Genomic DNA, 21,705 nt, shown 5'->3' on the forward strand with positions numbered 1-21,705 from the left:
GCTTTATTAATACTTGGCAAAAACTGGAACAGCAACCCAAATGTCCATCAGCTTGTGAATGCATAAGCCAATTCTGGTACATCCATACATTGGAATACTTTTTAGCAATAAAAGGGAATGACCTGCTGAGAGCAACAAGAAGGATGAATCTCAAAAACATTATGCTTGTAGCATATGAAATTTCAAGTTGCTCAGCCTCCTTGCCATCTCTGATCAGTCTTTCACTTTGACCCTTGTAGTAAAAGTGTAGTGGTATCCTATTGTGGTTTTAATTTGTATTTCTCTAAGGACTAATATTGAGCATCTTTTCATTTGAAAAGATTTGAAGTTGTAAGGATTTTATTTTATTTATTTTATGTTATGTTAGGTTACGTTACGTTACGTTATGTTATTTTATTTTCTGCTTTCAAGTTCTTTATGAGATACGTGTTTTGCAAGTATATTCTCCCAGTCTGAGTTATCTTACATTTTCTGAAGAGTGTCTTTTGAAGAACTAAAGTTTCAAGTTTCAATTAAGTTCAATTTATAGATTTTCTGTTATGGTTCTTGTTCTGTGTCTAATCTAAAATTTTTGGCTAACCTAAAGCACAAAGATTTTCCTCTGTTTTACTAGAGTCGCCCTGTCCAGTAGAGTATCCACCAGCGGTATATGGCTATTAAACACAAAGTTGTTATTATGACTAAGGAACTGAAATTTAAAATGTATTTTAATTAAACTTTAAAGGCTGATACTCGGGGCACATAGGTAGCTTAGTCAGTTGAGCTTCGGCTCAGTCGGATGACTTCGGCTCAGGTCATAATATCCCGGTTCGTGGGTTCAATCCCTGCATCAGGCTCTGTGCTGACAGCTCAGAGCCTGGAGCCTGGAGCCTGCTTCAGATTCTGTGTCTCCCTCTCTCTCTACCCCTCCCCTGCACACACTCTGTCTGTCTGTGTCTCTCTCTCTCTCAAAAACGAATAAATGTTAAAAAAAATTTTTAATAAAAGCTGATAATTCAATTATTGAGAAAATTTTAAGTGTGTTTGGAAGAACTTGAGTATGTGGATCTACTTTTTCAACTGTAAGTTTTATGAAATCTCAATACATACTAAGTATTTCAGATGAAAATTTATCATCTGAATTGAAATATGCTGCAAGTATAATGTTAACACTAGATTTTGGAGACTTGGTACCGTAAAGTAATGTAAAAATGTCTCATTAATATTTTATATCAATTCTATGTTGAAAATTTAGATATATTGGGTTAAATGAAATATAGTACCAAAATTAATTTCACCTGTTCCTTTTACTTTCTTAATTTACCTACTAGAAAATTAAAAATTATGTATGTAGCGTGTATTGTATTTATATTGCATGTACTTCCCAGAAGTTTTTATTGTTTTAGCTCTTACATTTAGTTCTATGATCCATTCCAAGTTTAAAGGCCCCTTTAACCTCAATATTTTATGATTTTTATGGAAGCTAAGAGTCCAATGAACGTAAGCAAGGCTGGGAAAAAGAATTAAAATTTTTTTTTTAATCTGTAGATTTTATCATTAGGAAATATATTTTTTAATGTTAAAATACACTAGGGTACAACTTCTCAGGGATATAGAAATGACAGTGTCAGTAGTCTTAATTAGTAGTCAGTAAGTCAGTAGTCTTAATCCCAAGCTGTCTGCCTTAGAAGTAAGCTAGCAGGGGTTAGTGGTACAACAGGAAAGCAATATTGAGGGAAAAGATGACTAGAACAAATTATAGTCACTTTTGTTTCTAAGATTCTTAAGTTTTTTTCCTATCCATATTAAATATGTTGCTCTTAATATAGTACACTATCATAGGTTTCCTACTAGTATATTAGTGGAAAGATTTAAGAGAAAGCAGTTAGAACTTGTGCTGGTTTGAGTGCACATTCAGTCTGTTATTAATTGTGTGATCTTGGGCCTTGACAGTCAAGTTAGTATCAATAACATTTATTCAGTTGTTGGGAAAGGACTAATTAAATACTGGATAGAAAATATTTGTCAGTAATTCTTATTGTTTGTGAAGGTAATTCATACAATGAAGTTTCCAGTTGCTACTCCTTTCTGAGCTGTGGTCTAATTTTATTTTTAGAATTCCTTTTCAAGTGTCAGCATTACTGTGTATTTTTATGAATATGTATATCTTATAAATATAGCCATCATATTAATATAACATTTCTGGTAATTAAATAACGCTCAACATCACTTGAAAAACTTCTTGTAAAATTATAAAGCCTTGCCAAATCTTGTTAGGGAAGTGTTTTACTAAACTTCATAAGACTAGGAAGCATCAAGGAGTTCACTGAAGGTACTAACATAATCTCAAAATTTTAGGCTAAAAATCTGGGAGTTATCTTTATTTCTTTCCTTTCCCCCTGCCCAAGGCCATATCTTGTACCATGAGACTTTTGTCATAAGGAAAACAGCACTACAGATTTTGACAATGGTAGGAAAGGTATAATTAAATAATTCTGATGTCTGCGGAAGTTTCTGGTAACAATACAGAAAAGACACCTTAGCACTTGTTACTAATATTAAATAGTTGTAAATAGTTTGCCTTTTTTAAAAAACCGGATCTCCTTGCTCCCCTTAACCCCTTTTTAAAGACATAGTTATATCTAAGGTTAAAATCACCAACCTTTGCTTTTCCTCCCTTACTACTTTCCTCAAGTTGATGTGCATCATACCTATACATGCCTTTATTAGCTTAGTATATTTAAAGTATGTATTCAATATTATTAGTATTGCCAAATTCTTGAGAGTTACATCAATTTATACTCCATTTTTACTATATTCTCTTCAGTACTTAGCATCATTAGTCCATTTGCTCATTATCATCTTATTTTGCATTTCCCTGATTCTAGTGATTTTGAGCTTTTTATATCTACATTTATTGCCCACTCTTGTTTCCTCATTTCTGTTGGGTTTTTAAATCTTTTTTTTGTTGATTTAAATGAATTTTTTATACTGAATAGGTTACAAATAAAAAGCACTAGTGAAGTTATTAGCAATAACTTATTAGTTATTAGTTACTAATAACTTTATTAGTGCTTTTTTATTAACACGTGTGGGAAATATCCTCTCCCAATCTCTGGCTTGTGTTTTCACTCTGTTAATGGTGTCTTTTGAAGATTTTCATTTTACTTTATTAATTTTTTAATGTCTATTTTTGAGAGAGAAAGAGAGCAAGCGAGAGCGGGGGAGGGGCAGAGAGAGATGGAGACAGAATCTGAAGCAGGCTCCAGGCTCTGGGCTGTCAGCACAGATTCTGACGCAGGACTCAAACTCACAGACCACGAGATCATGACCTGAGCCAAAGTTGGACACTTAACCTGCTGAGCCACCCAGGCGCCCTGAAGATTTTCATTTTAAAGTACTGTAGTCAGGTTTCTTAATCTTTGTCTTATTTGTACTTTTTTGTCTCTGAAGAAAGTCTCCACTACCCTAGGGTAGTAAAGAACTTACCCTCTTTTTATTTTTCACTAAAAGTTTTAAATTTTTTGCCTTTGTACCTTAAGTATTTAAGTCATCTGGGATTAATTTTTGTGTATGGTATGAAGTAAATTTTTTCAGATGGGTTGCAAACTTCCCCAGCATTATATATTAGAAATGCCACATTTATCATATGGCAAGCCCCTGGATATGTGTGTCTGTTTGCTGGACTGTTTATTTCTATTTCATTTGTCCATTAACTATCACAGTTCAACATCCTACTGTTAATGACATTATAGTTAAGTTGTAATATCAGAAAATTTAAGTCTTCTTCACTAATCATTGGTCTTTAGTTTTTTCCTAGATAATCTTAGCCCTTGACTCTTTGATATGATTCTTAAACTCTATAAAAAAGTAGTGAGAATTGCTATTTTTGCAAAAGTTTATTTTCCTTTCCAATTAATATTATCTCTGACAAGAGTTTTATAAAATTTTTTGGTAAAGATTTTACACTTTTTTACTTTTATGGTGCATTTAAATTTTTGCCATATAAATGGTATTCTAATTTTTAACTCTTATTACTTTTTACTAATTGTTTATTGCTGGCATGTAATAGCTTAATTAAGGGGCGCCTGGGTGGCTCAGTTGGTTGGGCGTCTGACATCAGCTCAGGTCATGATCTCATGGTTTGTGAATTCGAGCCCCATGTTGGGCTCTGTGCTGACAGCTCAGAGCCTGGAGCCTGCTTCAGATTCTGTGTGTCTCTGTGTCTGCCTCTGCCCTACTCCACCTCCTGTCTGTCTCAAAAATAAATAAACATTAAAAAAATTTTTTTAAATAAAAAATAAATAAAATAACTCAATTAATTTTGGTACTTTGATTTTTGTATCCAGCAACCTTGATGAACTCTCTTATTAGCTGTAATAGTTTGTTTTCAGAGTGTCTTTTAATCATATCAACTGGGAACAATGACTTTTTGTTTCTCCATTTCTAATCATCTTTTTTAGTTTTCTTGTCTTATTGCATTATATAGCATTTCCAGGTATAGTGTTGAATTTAAGCAGTCATAGTGAGTATCCTTGTTTTGTTCTTGACTATAAGTTTTGTGTACTTCATCACTATGATAAAGGATTTGGTTATGAACCTTTTATCAAATTAAAGAAATACCCTTCCATTTATAGTTTGCTAGGAGTTTCTGTCTAGAATGAATGTTGTGGTTTTCAAATATATTTTCTGAATCTATTGAGATTTGTTTTTTCCTATACTTGTTTATATCTGAATTATATTAATAGGTTTTCTAATGTTGTACCAGGAAGCAAAACCATTACACAAAAATTAATTGGCTAAAAGTATTTTTTTTAATATTGTATTTGAATCAGAAGCAACCAAAGTCACTTCTTTATTTCACTGCCAGGGAGAAAAGCAAACTAAACCTGTTTTCTCTTTGCTCATAGATCCCCATAATGAATATATGACTTAGTTAAATAGACAAAGGAGAAAAAGGAAATAAATGGTGATATCATTTATAACTTATTTCATTAACACAATTGCCTATAAAAAGCAGTTCATTTATAGTGCTGTGCAATTGTCCCAAACAATATTAAAGAGCTTTTGGCATTAACTCAACCTAAAGTTATAGTTTACATTAAAGATAATGAAAAGTAATTTCAGAGCAAAACTACTTTACAGTGAAAGAATCCTAATACTTTTTTTTTTTTTTTAACAGAAGAGAACACCCAACAAAAGAAAATTTCTGTTATGATGGATTATAGACTAATTTAATATTGTGATTTACTTGGGATCTTTGCTTTATCTTACATTAGCCAGCTAACTAATTTTCTTTGTTCTCAACTAGATTATAAATTCAGTCTATGTTCTTATCAATTCACATTGTGTCCTTTTAGAGCACATTATCTCTGCCAAAAAAAAAAAAAAAAACTTGTTTTTTTAAATCTCTGATGATTCTTTTTTCTCTGTGTTACATGGAATGCCATGGTGGTTAAGTGTACTCTTTCTGGATCTCACTGTCCTGCATTCGAGTCCTGATACAGCTTTTACAACTTTGGGAACATGTGCAAATTTCATAATCTCTGTGTCTCATTTTCTTCATTTGTAAGACAGGAATACACTTCCTACCTCATAACTTTCTTGAGAGGATTAAAGAAGTTAAATATAAGGTTTTTACAGAGTGCTTTACACTGCAAAAAACACCATATCAAAATAACTGTGTATATTGTTATTTTAAACAACACTAGGAAGTAGAAGAACATATCTGATATTTTGGTCAATGATTCTTTCTGCAGAAGACAGCCAATTCTCTAAAATTCAGTTTGCTATGACCAAATTGCCAAGTGTACTAAATGTACTAATTTGTTAAATTTTCTGGTTTTGTTTTATGAAGTTTACAGTAATTCATACTGCTTTTGAAGATTTCTGTGAGGTTAATTTGGCCAGTTGTCATTTTGCCTTCATAGCAGCTTTTGAAAGTATTAGAACTGCTGAAACCTGAGGTCGTGATGTGAGTCTTGTTAGTAATAGATGTAATATTCAGAAACATGTATTTCAAACACGTATTTCACGGTCAGTAATCTGAAACCTCCAAAGGGCTATGTGCCTAAGTGAAAGGAGAACTAGAAAAAGTATCATTCACTTGTTCAAGAAGTCAATAAGGAAGATGGTCTCTGCAAGGAGCTTGAGCCAATTGCTTTGAGAGTGTTGAAAGTCTGATTTATATACTGTTAACCACTTAATGGACTGAGCCACATAGGCGCCCTCGCCTGAGTGCATATTGTAATCAGCTGTACATTTAACAGCAGAAATTTCTAAAATGTAACAGAACAATAAAACTGAGAACATAAGTTAAGTACAAATTGAAAAGCAGGGGAGCCTGGGTGGCTCAGTCAATTGATCATCCGACTTTGGCTCAAGTCATGATCTCATGGTTTTGTAGGTTTGAGCCCTGTGTCAGGCTCTGTGCTGACAGCTTGGAGCCTGGAGCCTGCTTCAGATTCTGTGTTTCTGTGTTTCCCTCTCTCTCTGTCCCTCACCCGCTCATGCTCTCTCTCTGTCTCTCAAAAATAAATAATTTTTTAAAAAGTTAAAAAAAATTGAGAAGCAAAATATACTTAACATTATTGATAATTGAATAGTTGCTTATGTACTAAAGAAAAATATTAAAAAAAATTTTTTTTACATTTATTTATTTTTGAGAGACAGAGCACAAGTGGGGGAGGGGCAGAGAGAGAATGAAACAGAATCCGAAGCAGGCTCCAGGCTCTGAGCTGTCAGTACAGAGCCCAACCCGGGGCTCAAACTCAAAACCATGAGATCATGACCTGAGCTGAAGTCGGAGGCCTAACCGACTGAGCCACCCAGGCGCCCCTAAGGGAAAATATTTTAAATTGTAAAGGAAGAAAAAATAAAATTAATAGAAGAAAAAAACACTGCATTGCTCCTGGCTTGAGAAATGTTATTGTATAATAAAAATGGCAGCATTCTGTAAATTCACATATAGATTGAATGAAGTAGCCTCCATTGACATCTTTGGGGAACATGAGTCTTTAGAAGTCTAGTCATTCTAATTTACTTGAAAATATTACAAAATATAAATGTTACAGCATTGGTATTAAAAATGAAAAACAAGACCAGGGAATAGAACAGAGGCTTCAAAAATATAACATATTACAGGGGCGCCTGGGTGGCTCAGTTGGTTAAGCGGTCGACTTTGGCTCAGATCATGATCTCGCAGTCCGTGAGTTTGAGCCCCGCATCGGGCTCTGTGCTGACAGCTCAGAGCCTGGAGCCTGTTTCACATTCTGTGTCTCCCTCTCTCTGACCCTCCCCTGTTCATGCTCTGTCTCTCCCTGTCTCAAAAATAAATAAAACATTTTAAAAAATTAAAAAAATATATATATATGTATAACATATTACAGAACTTGGAGGTGTAACTTACAAACCAAGAATAACTTAAAGGTGAAAGGAATCACCTTTAATGAATTTTGCTAGGACCCTGAGGAAAATAGACTTAGGTTTTTGTCCCTGTTGTGGATAAGAGATCAATTTAGGACTATTTACAAAAATCTATTTTCAGAGATCAGTTAGGTTTGTCACCATAATAGCTATTCTTCTGAAATGTGTCAATATCAGAAGGAAAGCAGCAAAGGCAGAATAAGGATAGTTGTTAAACATATCCAAGTTGAGTAATAGGAGTTTATTATACTAGTTTTGCTTACTTGTATATTTGGGATTTTCCATAATAATTTTTTTAATGAAAGTAAAAAAAATGGGAAAGATATATAGTGTGTATAACTGATAAAATTTTTATCCAAAAATATAAACAACGTTTATATATGTTAAACATATATGTTCTATAACCACATTCTATTTATTCAGTGGAAAAAAGGGATCAACAGGCAGACAATGAAGTATTGATAATAAATCATTACACAGAAAAACCTGCAGCTTTGGTATTAGTTAGAAATAAAATTAACATGAAAGCATTGGTGTGTGTTTATTAAGCTAGAAAAAAAATTGTGAAACCTTATGTTGGCTAGAATATTCACTTACATACTTGGTAGTGACTGTAGCTAACTAGAGGGAAAACTAGCAATAGACGTTATTTATAAAATTGTTCACTCACTGTACCTACTCTTCTGGGATAACAAGTATCTAAGACATTAGTGAATGCTACTATAGAATAGAATTTCTTCTCTAAAATGCTGTCGATTTAGGTGGCCCCCCAAATTAAGTGGCCTTTTCAGTCCCTTAATGGTTCTATAACTAGCAGTAAACACACTCTGTGGGTCAGGCACTGTTTCCATTCATTTAGACCTCACAACTTGAGGGTAGTGTCTATCTGCATCTTACAGATGGATTCAGTCTTTGCAAAATTAAGTGATTTTCCCCAAATCACATGTTAATAATGAGCTCAACCAGGATCTGAGCCCAGGCAGTCTTATTTCAGACCCCCTGCTTTAAATCATTTCTCCAAACTCCCTCTCAGAATTAAAACCTTGTATCAAGTAGTTGACTTTCCTTTTGAGGGCCATGTAATTGCTTTAAGATGGCTACTATTAACATTCAGCTTCATTTTAGTATAGCTTCTAGATGGTTTTGACCATAATGCTGATGGGAATAAGCAGTGAAACAGATCTTCTGATATATAACTGATGTCATTGTAAATAGGTACGGCCTTTTTTGGAAAGCATTTTGGCAGCATATTTCAAGAGCCATAAAATGCTCACATTTTTTGACCTAGTTAATGCCATTTCTGGGAATCCTCTAAAGAAATAGTCTAATATGGAAAAAGCCATAAGCACTACAGTGATCACCACAGCCATGTTTGTAATAGAGCAACTGGAAGCAACCCTGAATGTTCATCAGTAGAGGAATGATTAAACACACCATGGTATATTTACTTAGACAGCCAATAAAAATGAAGTGTGATGCAGCACAAAGAAAACAGGCATCTTGAGTTGTCAAAGTAGCACACAGCAGTATGTTTACAAAAATTACATTCTTTACAAATATGAAAAAAAGATGGAATAGAAAACTGTGTATAATATTTTTTCTTTCTGCTGTTTTTCAAGCTTTTTGTAATATAAATTTATTCCTAACCTTAAGATTTAAATCACATGATTACCTAGTGTTTTTGTGTATTCGTCTCCTAACCCTCACTAGATTATAACAACTGCTTGATTATAAGCTGTGTGGTTGCAGGCTGCATGTTAAAAAACACACAGAGAGCATCACTGGACACAGGCAGACTTCAAGAACCTTGCAGGTGCTTCATTTACTGGTTGCATGAACCTCGGCCAGTCACTCTGTCTCAGCTGACTCCTTTGACCCATGAAGTGAGCAGTGCAGTTTGCAAAGCATGACTAGAGTCTTTGGAGTCAGGGGACCTTACTGTGTGTGTCTTTGGCTCTTAGACAAGTAGCTCAAACTTTGTAAAGCTCAATTTCCTCATCCATAAAAATGGAGCTAGTGAGATCAAGGTCTGGCACTCCTTTAGTAGATGCTCTGAAAATGTTCTTTCCATTCAGTTATGGCCCTTATAAAGTGTTCCTCACCTTTCTCTTTGCATGACAAGAGCAAATAGAAAGTCTTTCAGCTAACTTCTTTTGTCTGAAATCTTTTGAGCAGCAGCTTTTACACATCAGTCTTCTAGAGTAACTTGTTATCTGTAATTTAGAGTTAAGGATGAAGGAAGAAAAGATTTTGTCATTCAGTATGGCCAGCAAACTTTTCAGTTTTGTTGTAATCCTTTTCTTATCTGATTATAAGAAAAAGTAAGTGGCCATTGTTGAACATGTGAAAAACGTGGAATCCTGGAAGAAGAAAGCTATGCGATAATCTTCCCACCAAGAAATAACCATTATACATTTCATTTTATTTCTTCTTAATTTTTTCTAAATATGACTTTTTTTTTTTTAAGTAGAACTATAGGAAAGGTCTCATTAGATCGTTTGTATGTTTGGGGCAAGTTTATTATGACGTTTTCTGTTTGCTTTGAGGTAGTGTACCTTTTTTGTATTTTAATATTCATTTTTGAGAGGGAGACAGCACAAGTAGGGGAGGGGCAGAGAGAGAAGGGGACACAGAATCTGAAGCAGGCTTCATGGTCTGAGCTGTCAGCACAGAGCCCAATGCAGGGCGTGAACCCACAAACGACAAGATCATGACCTGAGCCGAAGTCGGACACTTAACTGACTGAGCCACTCAAGCGCCCCAAGATAGTTTACCTTTAACAAGTAATTCTTATACAGAGATAAAGACCAAACTAGCAATAGGGAACCAGATGGAGGATGGGGTAAGGATAGCTCTGTCTTAATTAGTAGGACAATTTTTTCTGTAATTCTGATACCTGTCAAAGAATGTACTTATGTAAAGTATAATTACCCGAATCATACTTCCTGGACTTTTTTAGGACAATTACAATTTTAAATAACTTGTGATATTTTCATTGCAGGTTATCTTGTACCATTTCAGACCATGAGTTGTGAAGTTTGGTCTGGAAAATATAATCACCAGACATAAACTTGGAATAAAAAAAAAAAAAGCTTGCAGAATAACCACAATTTCTTGGCTCTTGTCCTTATCATTTTTAGAACATGCAGTTTTAAAAAATCGTCAGTCCCTGTAACATCCTCTGGAGAAAAGGGGGAAATTTATCCAGTGACAGAACCAACAGAGCAGCAAATACCTAGAAAGGCAGCCTGACCTACTGTGTCTGTGCGGGGCCAGGCACTGATGCCACATTACCCTGACTTGTGTTGAGCTTGTACTGAAATCAGAAAGAGAGAATGTTACTTGTTGAGGGATTAAGAACGTTGATCCTTCCATTTCTGGGCTTTGCTGTTCAAGGCAGGCTTCTCTGGAATGACTTTAAAGGTGGGGGGAAAGGTGTTTTCCTTCTTCCATTTCTTTTCTTCACAGCAGTAGTAGAATTATGAAAGGTGACAGGGTACATCCTATATAAATAATTTTCATTGTGGCATATCTGTCATCCCCACTACATCGAGGAAGACATGAGAAATGTTTGAGGTCAGTGTATTGTCTTGCCTCATCACTCTCCTTGGAATATGCCACTGTGGCTTGTGCCCTTTTCACTTTTGAGGTCTGCTTCCACAGGCAAGAGACTGTTGATTGGTTGGGAGTAGGTGCCCCTCACTCCTGCTTTAGAATCTGCACATCAGGATAGTCAGTCACTTGTCCTTTTGAGTCTTGTCTTCTGACAAGGAAGGGCCATAACTCCTTACTGATACTTGCTTGTTAACCCTTCCTAATCATTTCCTCTTTGAGGAAAATCACTTATTTACGGGAGAAAACCTAACCTATAGTACAGTTTGAGAATCCAGATTAGAATTTAATGGACCTCCACAGCGTTAGGCAGTAGTTAGGTGCAGTGGGATAGTAGAGATTTGGAAGTGTCGTGTGGGAGTGGATCAGATAACTATAGCCTGTAAACCTTCTACTTGGAATAACTTTGGTCTCTTCAAAACTGTGTTTGCCTGAGATGGAACTTGGTACTCTGTGAAAAATGATGACCTGAGATTTTTGAGCTGCTGAGGGAAGTGGTACCCAGAGCTGTAAAAGGGAGGAAGCTGCATAGAAAGTTAGCTGAATCTACGTGCTATTCTTAGGAGAGAAAATGATCAGTTCTACTTAATTCACTATATCACTTCTTAGATTTTTTCTGTAACTGATTATTGATAAAAGTGATTTTATTTCTTTCAGTATTGCCTGTCAGGGCACCCAACCTTACCATGCAATGTGCTCAAATTCAAATCAACTACTATTATGTTGGACTGTGGACTGGACATGACTTCCACTCTCAATTTCCTTCCTTTGCCACTTGTTCAAAGGTATGTGCTGCTGCATCTGAGACAAAATGAGATTTCGTTTTTCAAAAAATGGTACCGATTAGCATAAAGATTACTAGTACCTTGTGTGTTGTCCTTAGTTCACTTTGTTCCCTAAAAATGTTCTTTATCAGAATCATTTCCTTTGGCTGGGTTGATGGAAAGTGTTGTATTGATTTATTGATTGACTTCTTTATTATAACTTCTGAGCTTCTGTAAAATGTTCCTGCAACTGCTCTATGCAAGTGAGGTCATGTATATTTCATCTTTCTTGCTAATTCATATAAGACCTGATAAATGGTCAGCTGATGAGCCCAAGAATTGAATTTTAGAACCATTTAACTGCCTTTGCAGCGACTTGACATCATAGAGCCTGACATTTCTTTTTGATAGATATCTATGGATTATATTCATAATTGTCAGCTGTAGATATCATAGAATCATATATGAAGCCAAAGTCCTTGTCTTAAAGCAGATATCTCAAGACTATAGTCACCACTGTTTACTCTTACTAATACTTTGTCATGGAAATCGGCTTCCCAGTTTGCTGTTATTTGGAAGCAGCAATTTATAAGAGAAGTGGGTAACTTATATAAGCAAATATACTCCCAGTAATAAAAAGTGGTATCACATAGGAGAGACAGAAAAGCTATCTAAAACAGATTTAAGAGCTTAAAAGCATAGCAGCCTAGGTAAACCATCTAATATACCTCATTCCTGAAGATATCACCATATGCAATGATTATTCATAATGATAATCTCCTGAACCATCTAGAAAAAGTATAATTAAAAATCCGTCTTTGGGTTTTGTTTTTGTTTTTTTGTTTTTTTGAGACAAGGAATACCAATAAGGTAAAGGGGACAGAGATAATTCCGGATTACATTTTGTGTAAAGCTGATAAAATTCAGTTATAATCACACCTAAAACTTAGAAATACATTTATTATCCACAGATACTATCTATATATATATTTACAACTGTTTCAGAAATTGTAGGTATCACGTATATTTCTGTACAAAAGTGACTGACAAGTTATTTCATACTAAAATAGCCTGATATTATTGTCTGTTTATCCCCCAAACATTACAGTGTCCATTTGTTTGTTGTTTATTAAGAATCTGCACTGGACTGGAGCAGGGGATACAGATCTAAACAAGACCACTTTGTTTTTCTCGTGGAACTTACATTGTGTTGGAGAGAAAGTATTCCACAGTTGAAAATTTCATTATACTTGTGTTAAGAGAACAACTATACACTTGTGATAATTACTAAAAAAAACAAAATACAAGTACTATGAGAGTTTCCAAGAGGCGGCCTCTATGCACTGCGAAGTCATGAATTATCTAGGTGCTCCAGTCCTGAATTGGGCAATTTTAGCTACATATTTTCCCTTTCCTGTTCACTTTTGTCTTTACCTAATTCTGTGTTCTCACAGCCCTGGCTCAGCATTGGAATCCACTTCTATTCTCTCTTCCCCTTTGTCATTGTTCTTCTCTCAGAGGGAAGTTATACTTAGAGGGATGATTGGCAACCCATATGTAGTTCCTTAAAAAAAAAAAAGTGTTTCTGTTGCTCAGGCCAGAAACCTTAGAGATACAGTTGGCCAAAATAGTATCCCCAGTCCCTCCCTAGCCCTTCGTCCTGCTTTATTTTTCTTCATAGCACTTGTCCTTACATTATATATACATATTTAGTTTATATGTTGTCTGTCTTCTCCACTAAAAGTTTTGTAAGGGCTGGGATCTTTTTGTTCACCACTGAATCCCCCTTGCCTAAAATACTTCTTGGCACGTAGTAGCTACTCAATATAAGATTTGTCCTATGAGTGAATCTTCTCTGGATTCCTGCCCTCTTGAAGTGTGATTTCATTATTCATTATAATCTTTTCTTTATCTTGAACCTTCCCATCTTGATTCAGTTCTTCCCATTTAATTAAGCTCAATTACTTCTAACTTAATATTTAAAAAAACCTTTTTTAACCTACTCTCGACTCCACTTTCCGTTTCAGCATTACTAACTCCTCTCCAGTCTATGTGCCCACACCACCTACCAGAACACCTCTCACTAGAATCACAAATGACTTCGTGTCATTAGATGCACGTTTGTCAGTTCTCATCCCCACTTGGCCATTCAGCATTGTTCTCCTCCATCATAATGCATTCCTGGTTCTCCTCTTCTCTAACTCTTCCTCTTCTTTCTACCTTGGAGATTCATCTTTTTTTGACGGACAATCGTATATCAGAATTCTTCGATATCCAGTACTTAGCCATCAGAGTATCCACCAAGGAAATTTCCTAAATGCTCAGGGCTTTGATTACCATCTAAACAATAACCTACAAATGTGTATCTTTAGTTAGTAATCCTCTTCTGAGTTCCAGATTCATAAACCCAAAATGCCTACTGAGTTTCTCTCCTTGGATGTGGCTTTGGAGGTACTTCAAAACTCAGCATGCCCCAAGCTCAGCTCATGAATTGATGGTTCAGAAGAGAAGACCCTCCCAGACCTGGTTATCCCCCACAGTACCCTATCTTAATGACTGGCATGCTGTTCTGAAAGCCAGAAAACTGGGAGTTAACTTAGATATGCCACTATTTCTCATTCCCCATATCCAGTCTTTCATGAAGCCTTGTTAGTTTTACCTTCTCAAACAGTTTCGAATCCAGTTACTTCTCTTTAAGTTCTGCTGCAGGTGTTATCGTATTTTACAGGCATTACTGCCAAGGCCTCCTCATCAGTGTCTTCAGTTCTGATCTTGCCCTTTTCTGAATCCAGAGCCATTTTTGTGTAACTTTTTCATTTTGAAATCACTTCAGATTTACAGAAAAGTTGCAAGAATAGTACAAACATCTCCCAGTTACTCTTGTTAACATTTTATCATATGTACTTTTATAATTTTCTGTTTACACATATGCATACAACTTTTTCTGACCCATTTGAAAGATACAGACAGGATGCTCCTTTACCACCTAAATACTTGAGGCCTGTTTTCTAGAAAAAAGGAAATTATTTTACATAACCACAATACAATAATCAAAATCAGGAAACTCACACTGGCACTATGCTAGTATCTAAGCTGTCTACCTTCTTCGTATTTCCCAAGTTACACCAATTCATATTTCAGTATAATGCCTTTTATAGCAAAAAAGAAGAAAAACAGTAGTGTTCCAGGATCCACTGCAGATCACACATTTCATTTAGTTGTTTTGTCTTCAGTCTCCATTAATCTGGAAGAGTTTTGCAGTCTATCTTTATGACCTTGCCATTTTTAGGAGTACGGGCTAATTATTTTATGTAATGTCTTTCAGTTTGGATTTGTCTGATACCTCTGCATGATTAGGTTAGGATTATTTTGATAGAAATACCACACAAGTGGTGGTATATGTTATCAGAATGCACATGATATCAATTTTCTTCAACATTGTCTTGTAGAAATATACATCTAGTCTTGTCTCTCACCTGTTTAAAACGTTTCACTGGTTTTCATCGCTCTTAGGATAAATACCAAGTTCATCTTGGTATATTACGGTTTATGCCTACCCCTCTAGTATCTTACTTTTTATTTCCTTTTAGTTTCAAAGAAATCATATTTCTTGCCTGGGAGCAGTCACACTCATTTTTTTCCGTCAGTCGTAAAGGCTCTTCTCCCCCAGCCCCATCCTGCTTTCCCTGAGCCTACTTCACAGGAGCTCGTTTTTCAGGTCATTTATGACTTCAGTTTCTATATAAGAAGGACATAAAGATGGTATTCTGGTCGGGTGAGGGGGACAGAGTATGTGGGCCTCTTCTTGAAGTTTCATTTGAATAACCTATGTAAGATGTCCATGCCAAAGGCTGGTGAGAATTACTGGAGGAAAATATGGGTCTTGTCTTTCTCTGTTCCCTCCAACCCTGTCCTTTGGCCCAGTTTCCCCTTGAATCTAGGACTGTCCAGATCTCAGCTCAGTCATCAGACCCAGAGAAGTCTTTTGATGCTGCCTAGACCAGTCCCTCTTTAGGGAATTTTGTACCATCCTGCATCATCATTTTTAGTATCTTCTTCTCTATTTGTGTGATTACTTGTAATGTCTGTCTTCCCTGCTAACTTGGGGACAGGTATGTTTTGTTCACCGTCATATCACCAGCACGCCTGACACATAAATATTCATTAATGAATGAGTGAAGATGAACTATACTCCTACAGTACTACACCAAATATTGAAGTTCTTCCCTCCATGTTCCCTTTTTATGGAAACACTTCCTCCACCGTCACCTCCTAACTCCTATTCCCAGCTCTCCCACAATACCACACGCTGTCAAAGGTGCCCTTCCTATGTGAACCTGTAACACTTCTGCTTACCCCATCATGCTTTTATTTTATTCTGTTTAATTGCTGTTTACCATCTCGCTTTACTAAAGTGCAAACTCCTAAAACTCAAGGTTTATTTTGAACTATCATTACATTACAGTACATTGTTATGTGCACTTTGTATACTTGGCTCAGAGTAAGCTTTTATTAAATATTATTTGAATGAATGAATGTAGTCATGCCTCTTAGATTATTTTCTGATTATAAAAGTAATACATTTCAAAATAGGCATTTGGAAAAATGAAAAGTATAAGGGGAAAATGAATTGCATACCATGTTCATTCTAACTTTTGCTATTTTGTTAGGTAACAGATTACTTTTAAATGCCTTGGGTTATTTACTTATGGGAATATTTTACCTAATTTTTATACTTAAAAAAAATATTTATTTATTTTGAGAGAGAGAATGAGCGGGGGAGGGTAGAGAGAGAAGGAGAATCCCAAGCAGGCTCTGTGCTGCCAGCACAGGGCCCAACATGAGACCCAATCCCACGATCATGACATGAGCCAAAATCAAGAGTCAGACGCTTAACCGACTGAGCCACCCAGACACCCCGATAATATTTTACTTATTTAAAAAAAAATTAAATAAACAGGGGAAGGGGATTAAGAGGCACAGACTTCCAGTTATTAAGTAAATAAGTCACAGAGACGAAAAGGACAGTCATTAATATTGTAATGTATGGTAATCTGGTGACTACAGTTCTCATGGTGAGCATTTAGTAATATGTAGAATTGTCAGATCAATATATTGTACACCTAAATCTAATTTAATGCTGTCAGTCAGTAATATAAAATACTGAAAAAGATCTTGTATACATGTTTTTTCTCGACTATAATATTTTTAATGGCATTCTTTTCTAAGAAATTATTAAATAGGGGATGCAAAGATGTGTTAATCTATAATCATAATTTATCTAATATCTTCACTTCTCATATTTTATTAAGGTATATTTCTATGGAGACACTTCTTTTTCCTTGCTTTAAAAAACTTAGGGGGTGCCTGGGTGGCTCAGTCGGTTGAGCGTCCGACTTCGGCTCAGGTCATGATCTCACAGTTTGTGGGTTCGAGCCCCACATCAGGCTCTGTGCTGACTGCTTGCTTAGAGCCTGGAGCCTGCTTCAGTTTCTGTGTCTCCTTCTCTCTCTGCCCCTCCCCCGCTCACGCTTTGTCTCACTCTGTTTCTCAAAAATAAATAAATGTAAAAAAAAAATTTTTTTTTAAAACTTAAGGGGCCCCTGGGTGGCTCAATCAGCTGAATGTCCAGCTCTCAATTTCAGCTTAGGTCGTGATCCCAGGGTGGTGGGATGGAGCCCTGTGTCAGGCTCCCCACTGTGTGTGAAGCCTGCTTAGGATTTTTTCTCTCCCTCTCCACTAGTCCCTCCCCCACTTGTGCACATAACTAACTAACTAACTAATACAAATTCTGTAATCATTAAGAGCAAAGTCCTAAGTCCCTTCCCTTTTGGTAGCTTAAAGTGTACTGACTCTTTATGATTTAGTCATTAACTGAGTGGAACTCAGTAAGTAAATATTTTCATCTCTGTAGTCAGCATCCCTTTGCCGTTTGGTGACACGTCTGTGGCCCTCATTTTTGGCACTATTGTTATGGCCATGCTCTTTGAGCAGTCATTCCCATTTACTGGCAATTTCTCAAATCCAGAATAACCACAGGTGTTTTATAGAAGGCTTTGATGTGTAAAAAAAGTATTTAGCAAGAGTTAAAACTATAGGATCTTAGGAGCACCTGGCTGGCTCAGTTGGTAGAGTATGTGACTCTTGATCTTGGGGCTGGCTGTAAGTTCAAGTCCCACGTTGGTAGAGATTACTTAAAAATAAAATCTTAAAAAAAAAAAAAAAAAAAGGTTGGGGGGGGTACCTGGGTGGCTCAGTCAGTTATGGGTCTGACTCTTGATTTCAGCTCAGGTCATGATCTGACTGTTCATGAGATCACACCCCATGTCAAACTCTGCGCTGACAGCATGGAGCCTGCTTGGTATTCCCTCTCTCCTCTTGCTGTATCTCTCCCCGACTTGTGTTTTTTCTCTCTTGCTCCCTCTCAAAATAATAAACATTAAAAAAAAAAGTACAGTATCTGAAAATTTTACTTTTTAAAAAAGTTATTTTTGGGCTCCTGGGTGGCTCAGTTGGTTGAGTGTCTAGTTCTTGATTTCACCTCAGGTCATGATCCCACGTTCATGGGATTGAGCCTTGTGTCAGGCTCCATTGTAAGTGTGGAGCCTGCTTAAGGTTCTCTCTGTCTCTGTCTCTCTCTCTCTCTCTCTCTGTCTCACTCTCTCACTCCCCCTCCCCCTCCCTTCCTCCCTCCACCCCTTTCTGGCTTTTGTACTCTCTTGCTTGCTCTCTTGCTCCCTCTCTCGCTCTCTAAATAAGCAAACAAACAAATTTCTCTGATAAGCAGTGTACCATTCTGATCATTTGTTGAAGACAACTAACTGAATCAGTTATCTGTAATTTGAAGGCTGATTTCTGTGTGTCTGATGGGAAACAGAATGCATGTCCTATGATTCAGTTCACTTTTAAAGGGAAGTGAATATTTACAACCTTCCTTTAGAGAGCTAGCATGCATAGAATGAGAACAGTATTCACACTGTTTTGTCATTACATTTTTATCTGAATGCTTGGTTTTTTTAATCTGACCTGGCAGTCAATGTATTTTTCAAGAAATAAGTCTATAAGTGAAGACACACGTGACTTTGAAACGAGATGGGAATTAAAGAGCTAATGATAGAATATTTTTCTGTGAGGTTAGTGCAGAAAACTCCCAGAGTTTAAAAAACAAGTTTATCAGGTATAACTTATATGACCCAAACTTACTCTGCTAGTAGTAATTTTCATTCCCAAGTATGAAATCAAAATTCTCACTTTTTGGTAAATCAAAGCAAAATGTAAACAGAATGTAGGCAAAAAGTATGTGGGACTTCCTAGTCTTTACATTCTCACACCTTCTCTGTAAGTTTTGAATTACTTCAAAATTAATAGTTATCCCCCAAATTCCTATTGTTTTCTAAAATTAGATGCATGTGTATTTTTATTCAGGCTTTTAGCCTTTCCTAGAAGATTGGAAAATATTCACAATATTTATGTTTCTTATTTTCGTTCTCTTTCACCTAATTACAAAGTCAGAATTTGATAAACCTATTTGGCAAGAGGCTAAGGGACTGTATATTAATTTGGTTTCTGATTATAGTCTTTTAGTCCCACACTGTTACCTTGCCCTTAATTTTTACTTTACAGACTAATTTTGTGAGGAGGCGCTAAAATCCTGTTGCCACCCAACTTGTACTCCCAACGTGCTTTTCTTCACCTAACACCTTGATCATTAAGTTCTTCTTTTAACCAGCATATTTCTCCCTAAGGTATTTGCATTTTCAGCCTTCAGCATAATTCTGCTAGTCAACTGATAGCACACAGTTAAATCCTGAGATTGCCAGAAGTGCATGATTTCTGAATCTAGACTTTCTTAGTGTATCCTACACGTGAAACGAGCCTCACCTCCTAGAAATTATTCACCTATGCTGTCATTTTGTAACACTCAGGAAAACTAGGTTCGTTTTCCAGATTTGGAAACCCAAGCCACAGGTGCAAAGTGACTAATCCACTTATAAGCAGTGAATGTGGAATGTGGACTTGACCAGAATTCAGGTACTGTATTTTTATTTGCAGTGAATTCAGACTGATAGGCAGCTAAGTGTTCTTGTCAGAGCACCTGACCCCTCTGAGTCTGTTTTCTCATCCACAGTATGATGATCCTGTTTAGCCTTCCCCGCAGGCTTGTTGTCAGGCACAAGCAGGGTGAAGTCAGGGGCAGTAATTGGAAAACTGTAAAATGCTCTAGTGTCTCATCTTTCTTTTTTCTCTTCATTATTTTGCATAGGATTCTTTTAATTTTCCCAGTTGAGTGCTAAACTCTTTGGCTTGTTAATGTTCCATCGCCACATAATTCTTAAGCTTGCTACAGTGTGGTTATTTTTCTTTCATCTTTTTGATTAGTATTTTGGATGGACATTGTTGCCAGTAATTTCAAACTGTTTTTAACTTTATGGAGATGATAACAGTCACCATGAAATCACTGAGGACTGTAATCGATTTAGGATAATTTAATCTTTTGTTTTGCAGTCCCAGGCTGTCTAATCTTCCTGGCTGGTCCCTAAAGGATGGAAATGCTTTCTTGGACAAGGTAATGATAACTGAAGCATATCTATACCCAGTGGAAAGCCATCTTGTCACACCAGAGCCACCGTATAGTACTGTGACTGATGGGTTCATTTTTTTCTCAATATATTCTCTCAGAAAAACCCCAAGATCCATGTAGGGTCTTCAGTACTTGGTGATTATTGTCTTTAAAAGCCTTTTAGGGAATCTCAGTGTTCAAATTCAGGTCCAATTTGCTCGTATGTAAAAATCTAAAAACTTCTGCTGCAAATACATTTTATCACCACAGAAAGAAAACTATTATTTTTAGAATTGCGATGAGAGTTTCAAAGGTAATACTGATAGAGAGTTCCATCCAATTCATTCTATTTTCAGGCTAGACTGACACCATGACTGGAAAGAGTAAAACTTTAAAAAAAAATTAAAAAAAAAAAGACTTTAAAATCCTCAAGTATGTGAGTTTTAAACTGCTTCTATCCATGCTTAGGGAAGGTGGGGCTTTGAAAAAAGTTTGGTTCTTACTCTTTGGGTGAGGAGAGGCCATGGAAGATTGCAGGAGGGCAGTGTCATCATCTGATCAGATCTCTTGCTGCCTTGTGGGGAACAGACTATGAAGCCAGTGTTTAACTTCCCAGGCAATGTTCTTGGGGGAGTGGGAGAGTAACATGATCTTGGGTGAATTCAAATTGAGGGCCTTCCAAACTATGAACTAGGATCTCACTCCAGCCTTTCCTGGTAGCCTGGAATGGATAACCTTATAGGTATGAAAAGAGAGCACACAACTAGGAATCTAGGATTTGGGGCCCTACTCTGACTTTAATCATGGACTAGCCCTACAGTAAATGACTTAAATAACTTTTTTCTTCAAGGCTATTAAATTTTTGACATTGGATTATCATCACAATAATTCCTTCCTCTGACCAGTTTTTAGGCAGTTAATTTATAAATGAGAGACCAAAGGTACAAAAAATGTTAAAACTATAATCTAGTCACCTTTTCTCCTAAAAAAAAATCACAGGCAAAGGAAGGTCAAAAACTGTGAAGCTCATCCATGCCGTTCTCAGTCCTCTAAATCATTCTTCCTCTCCCAAGTTTCACAATTGAAAGACTAAAGAAATTTAAAGATCCTCAAAATGACTCATCCGCATAAGGCATTTCCTTCTTGTAATAGGTACTGTTAAATAAAGAGGGGATCTTTTTACAGAATTAATTTCTGTAACTGCACCCAACCTCCAGTGCAAGGCAAATGCATAATTTGAAACCAGGTTTCCCTCATAGCCAACTATAAAATTATGTGACATTCAGAAATCTGTGCACCTGATTTCAGCCTAACTCTCCTGCTGGCTGTAAATCATTATTCCCTGAGAAAGGCTCAGAAGCATCC

General features: G+C 36.2%; 1 protein-coding gene across 2 annotated transcripts in view; it reads left to right on the forward strand.

Annotated features, from left to right (window-relative positions):
• INTS9 (integrator complex subunit 9) overlaps positions 1-21,705 on the forward strand; it is a 101,448-nt gene that overhangs the window by 18,477 nt on the left and 61,266 nt on the right. For both annotated transcript variants that reach the window (XM_047091602.1, XM_047091603.1), the window contains exons 2-3: positions 11,674-11,801; positions 20,286-20,346. In XM_047091602.1, the coding sequence (XP_046947558.1) occupies positions 11,674-11,801; positions 20,286-20,346 (189 nt within the window). The remainder of the gene's footprint in view (positions 1-11,673; positions 11,802-20,285; positions 20,347-21,705) is intronic.

Source organism: Lynx rufus, unplaced genomic scaffold (assembly GCF_022079265.1).
Source record: "Lynx rufus isolate CCGP_SWC_20201006 ecotype Redwood Valley unplaced genomic scaffold, mLynRuf1.p SCAF_3, whole genome shotgun sequence".
Lineage (NCBI taxonomy): Eukaryota > Metazoa > Chordata > Mammalia > Carnivora > Felidae > Lynx > Lynx rufus.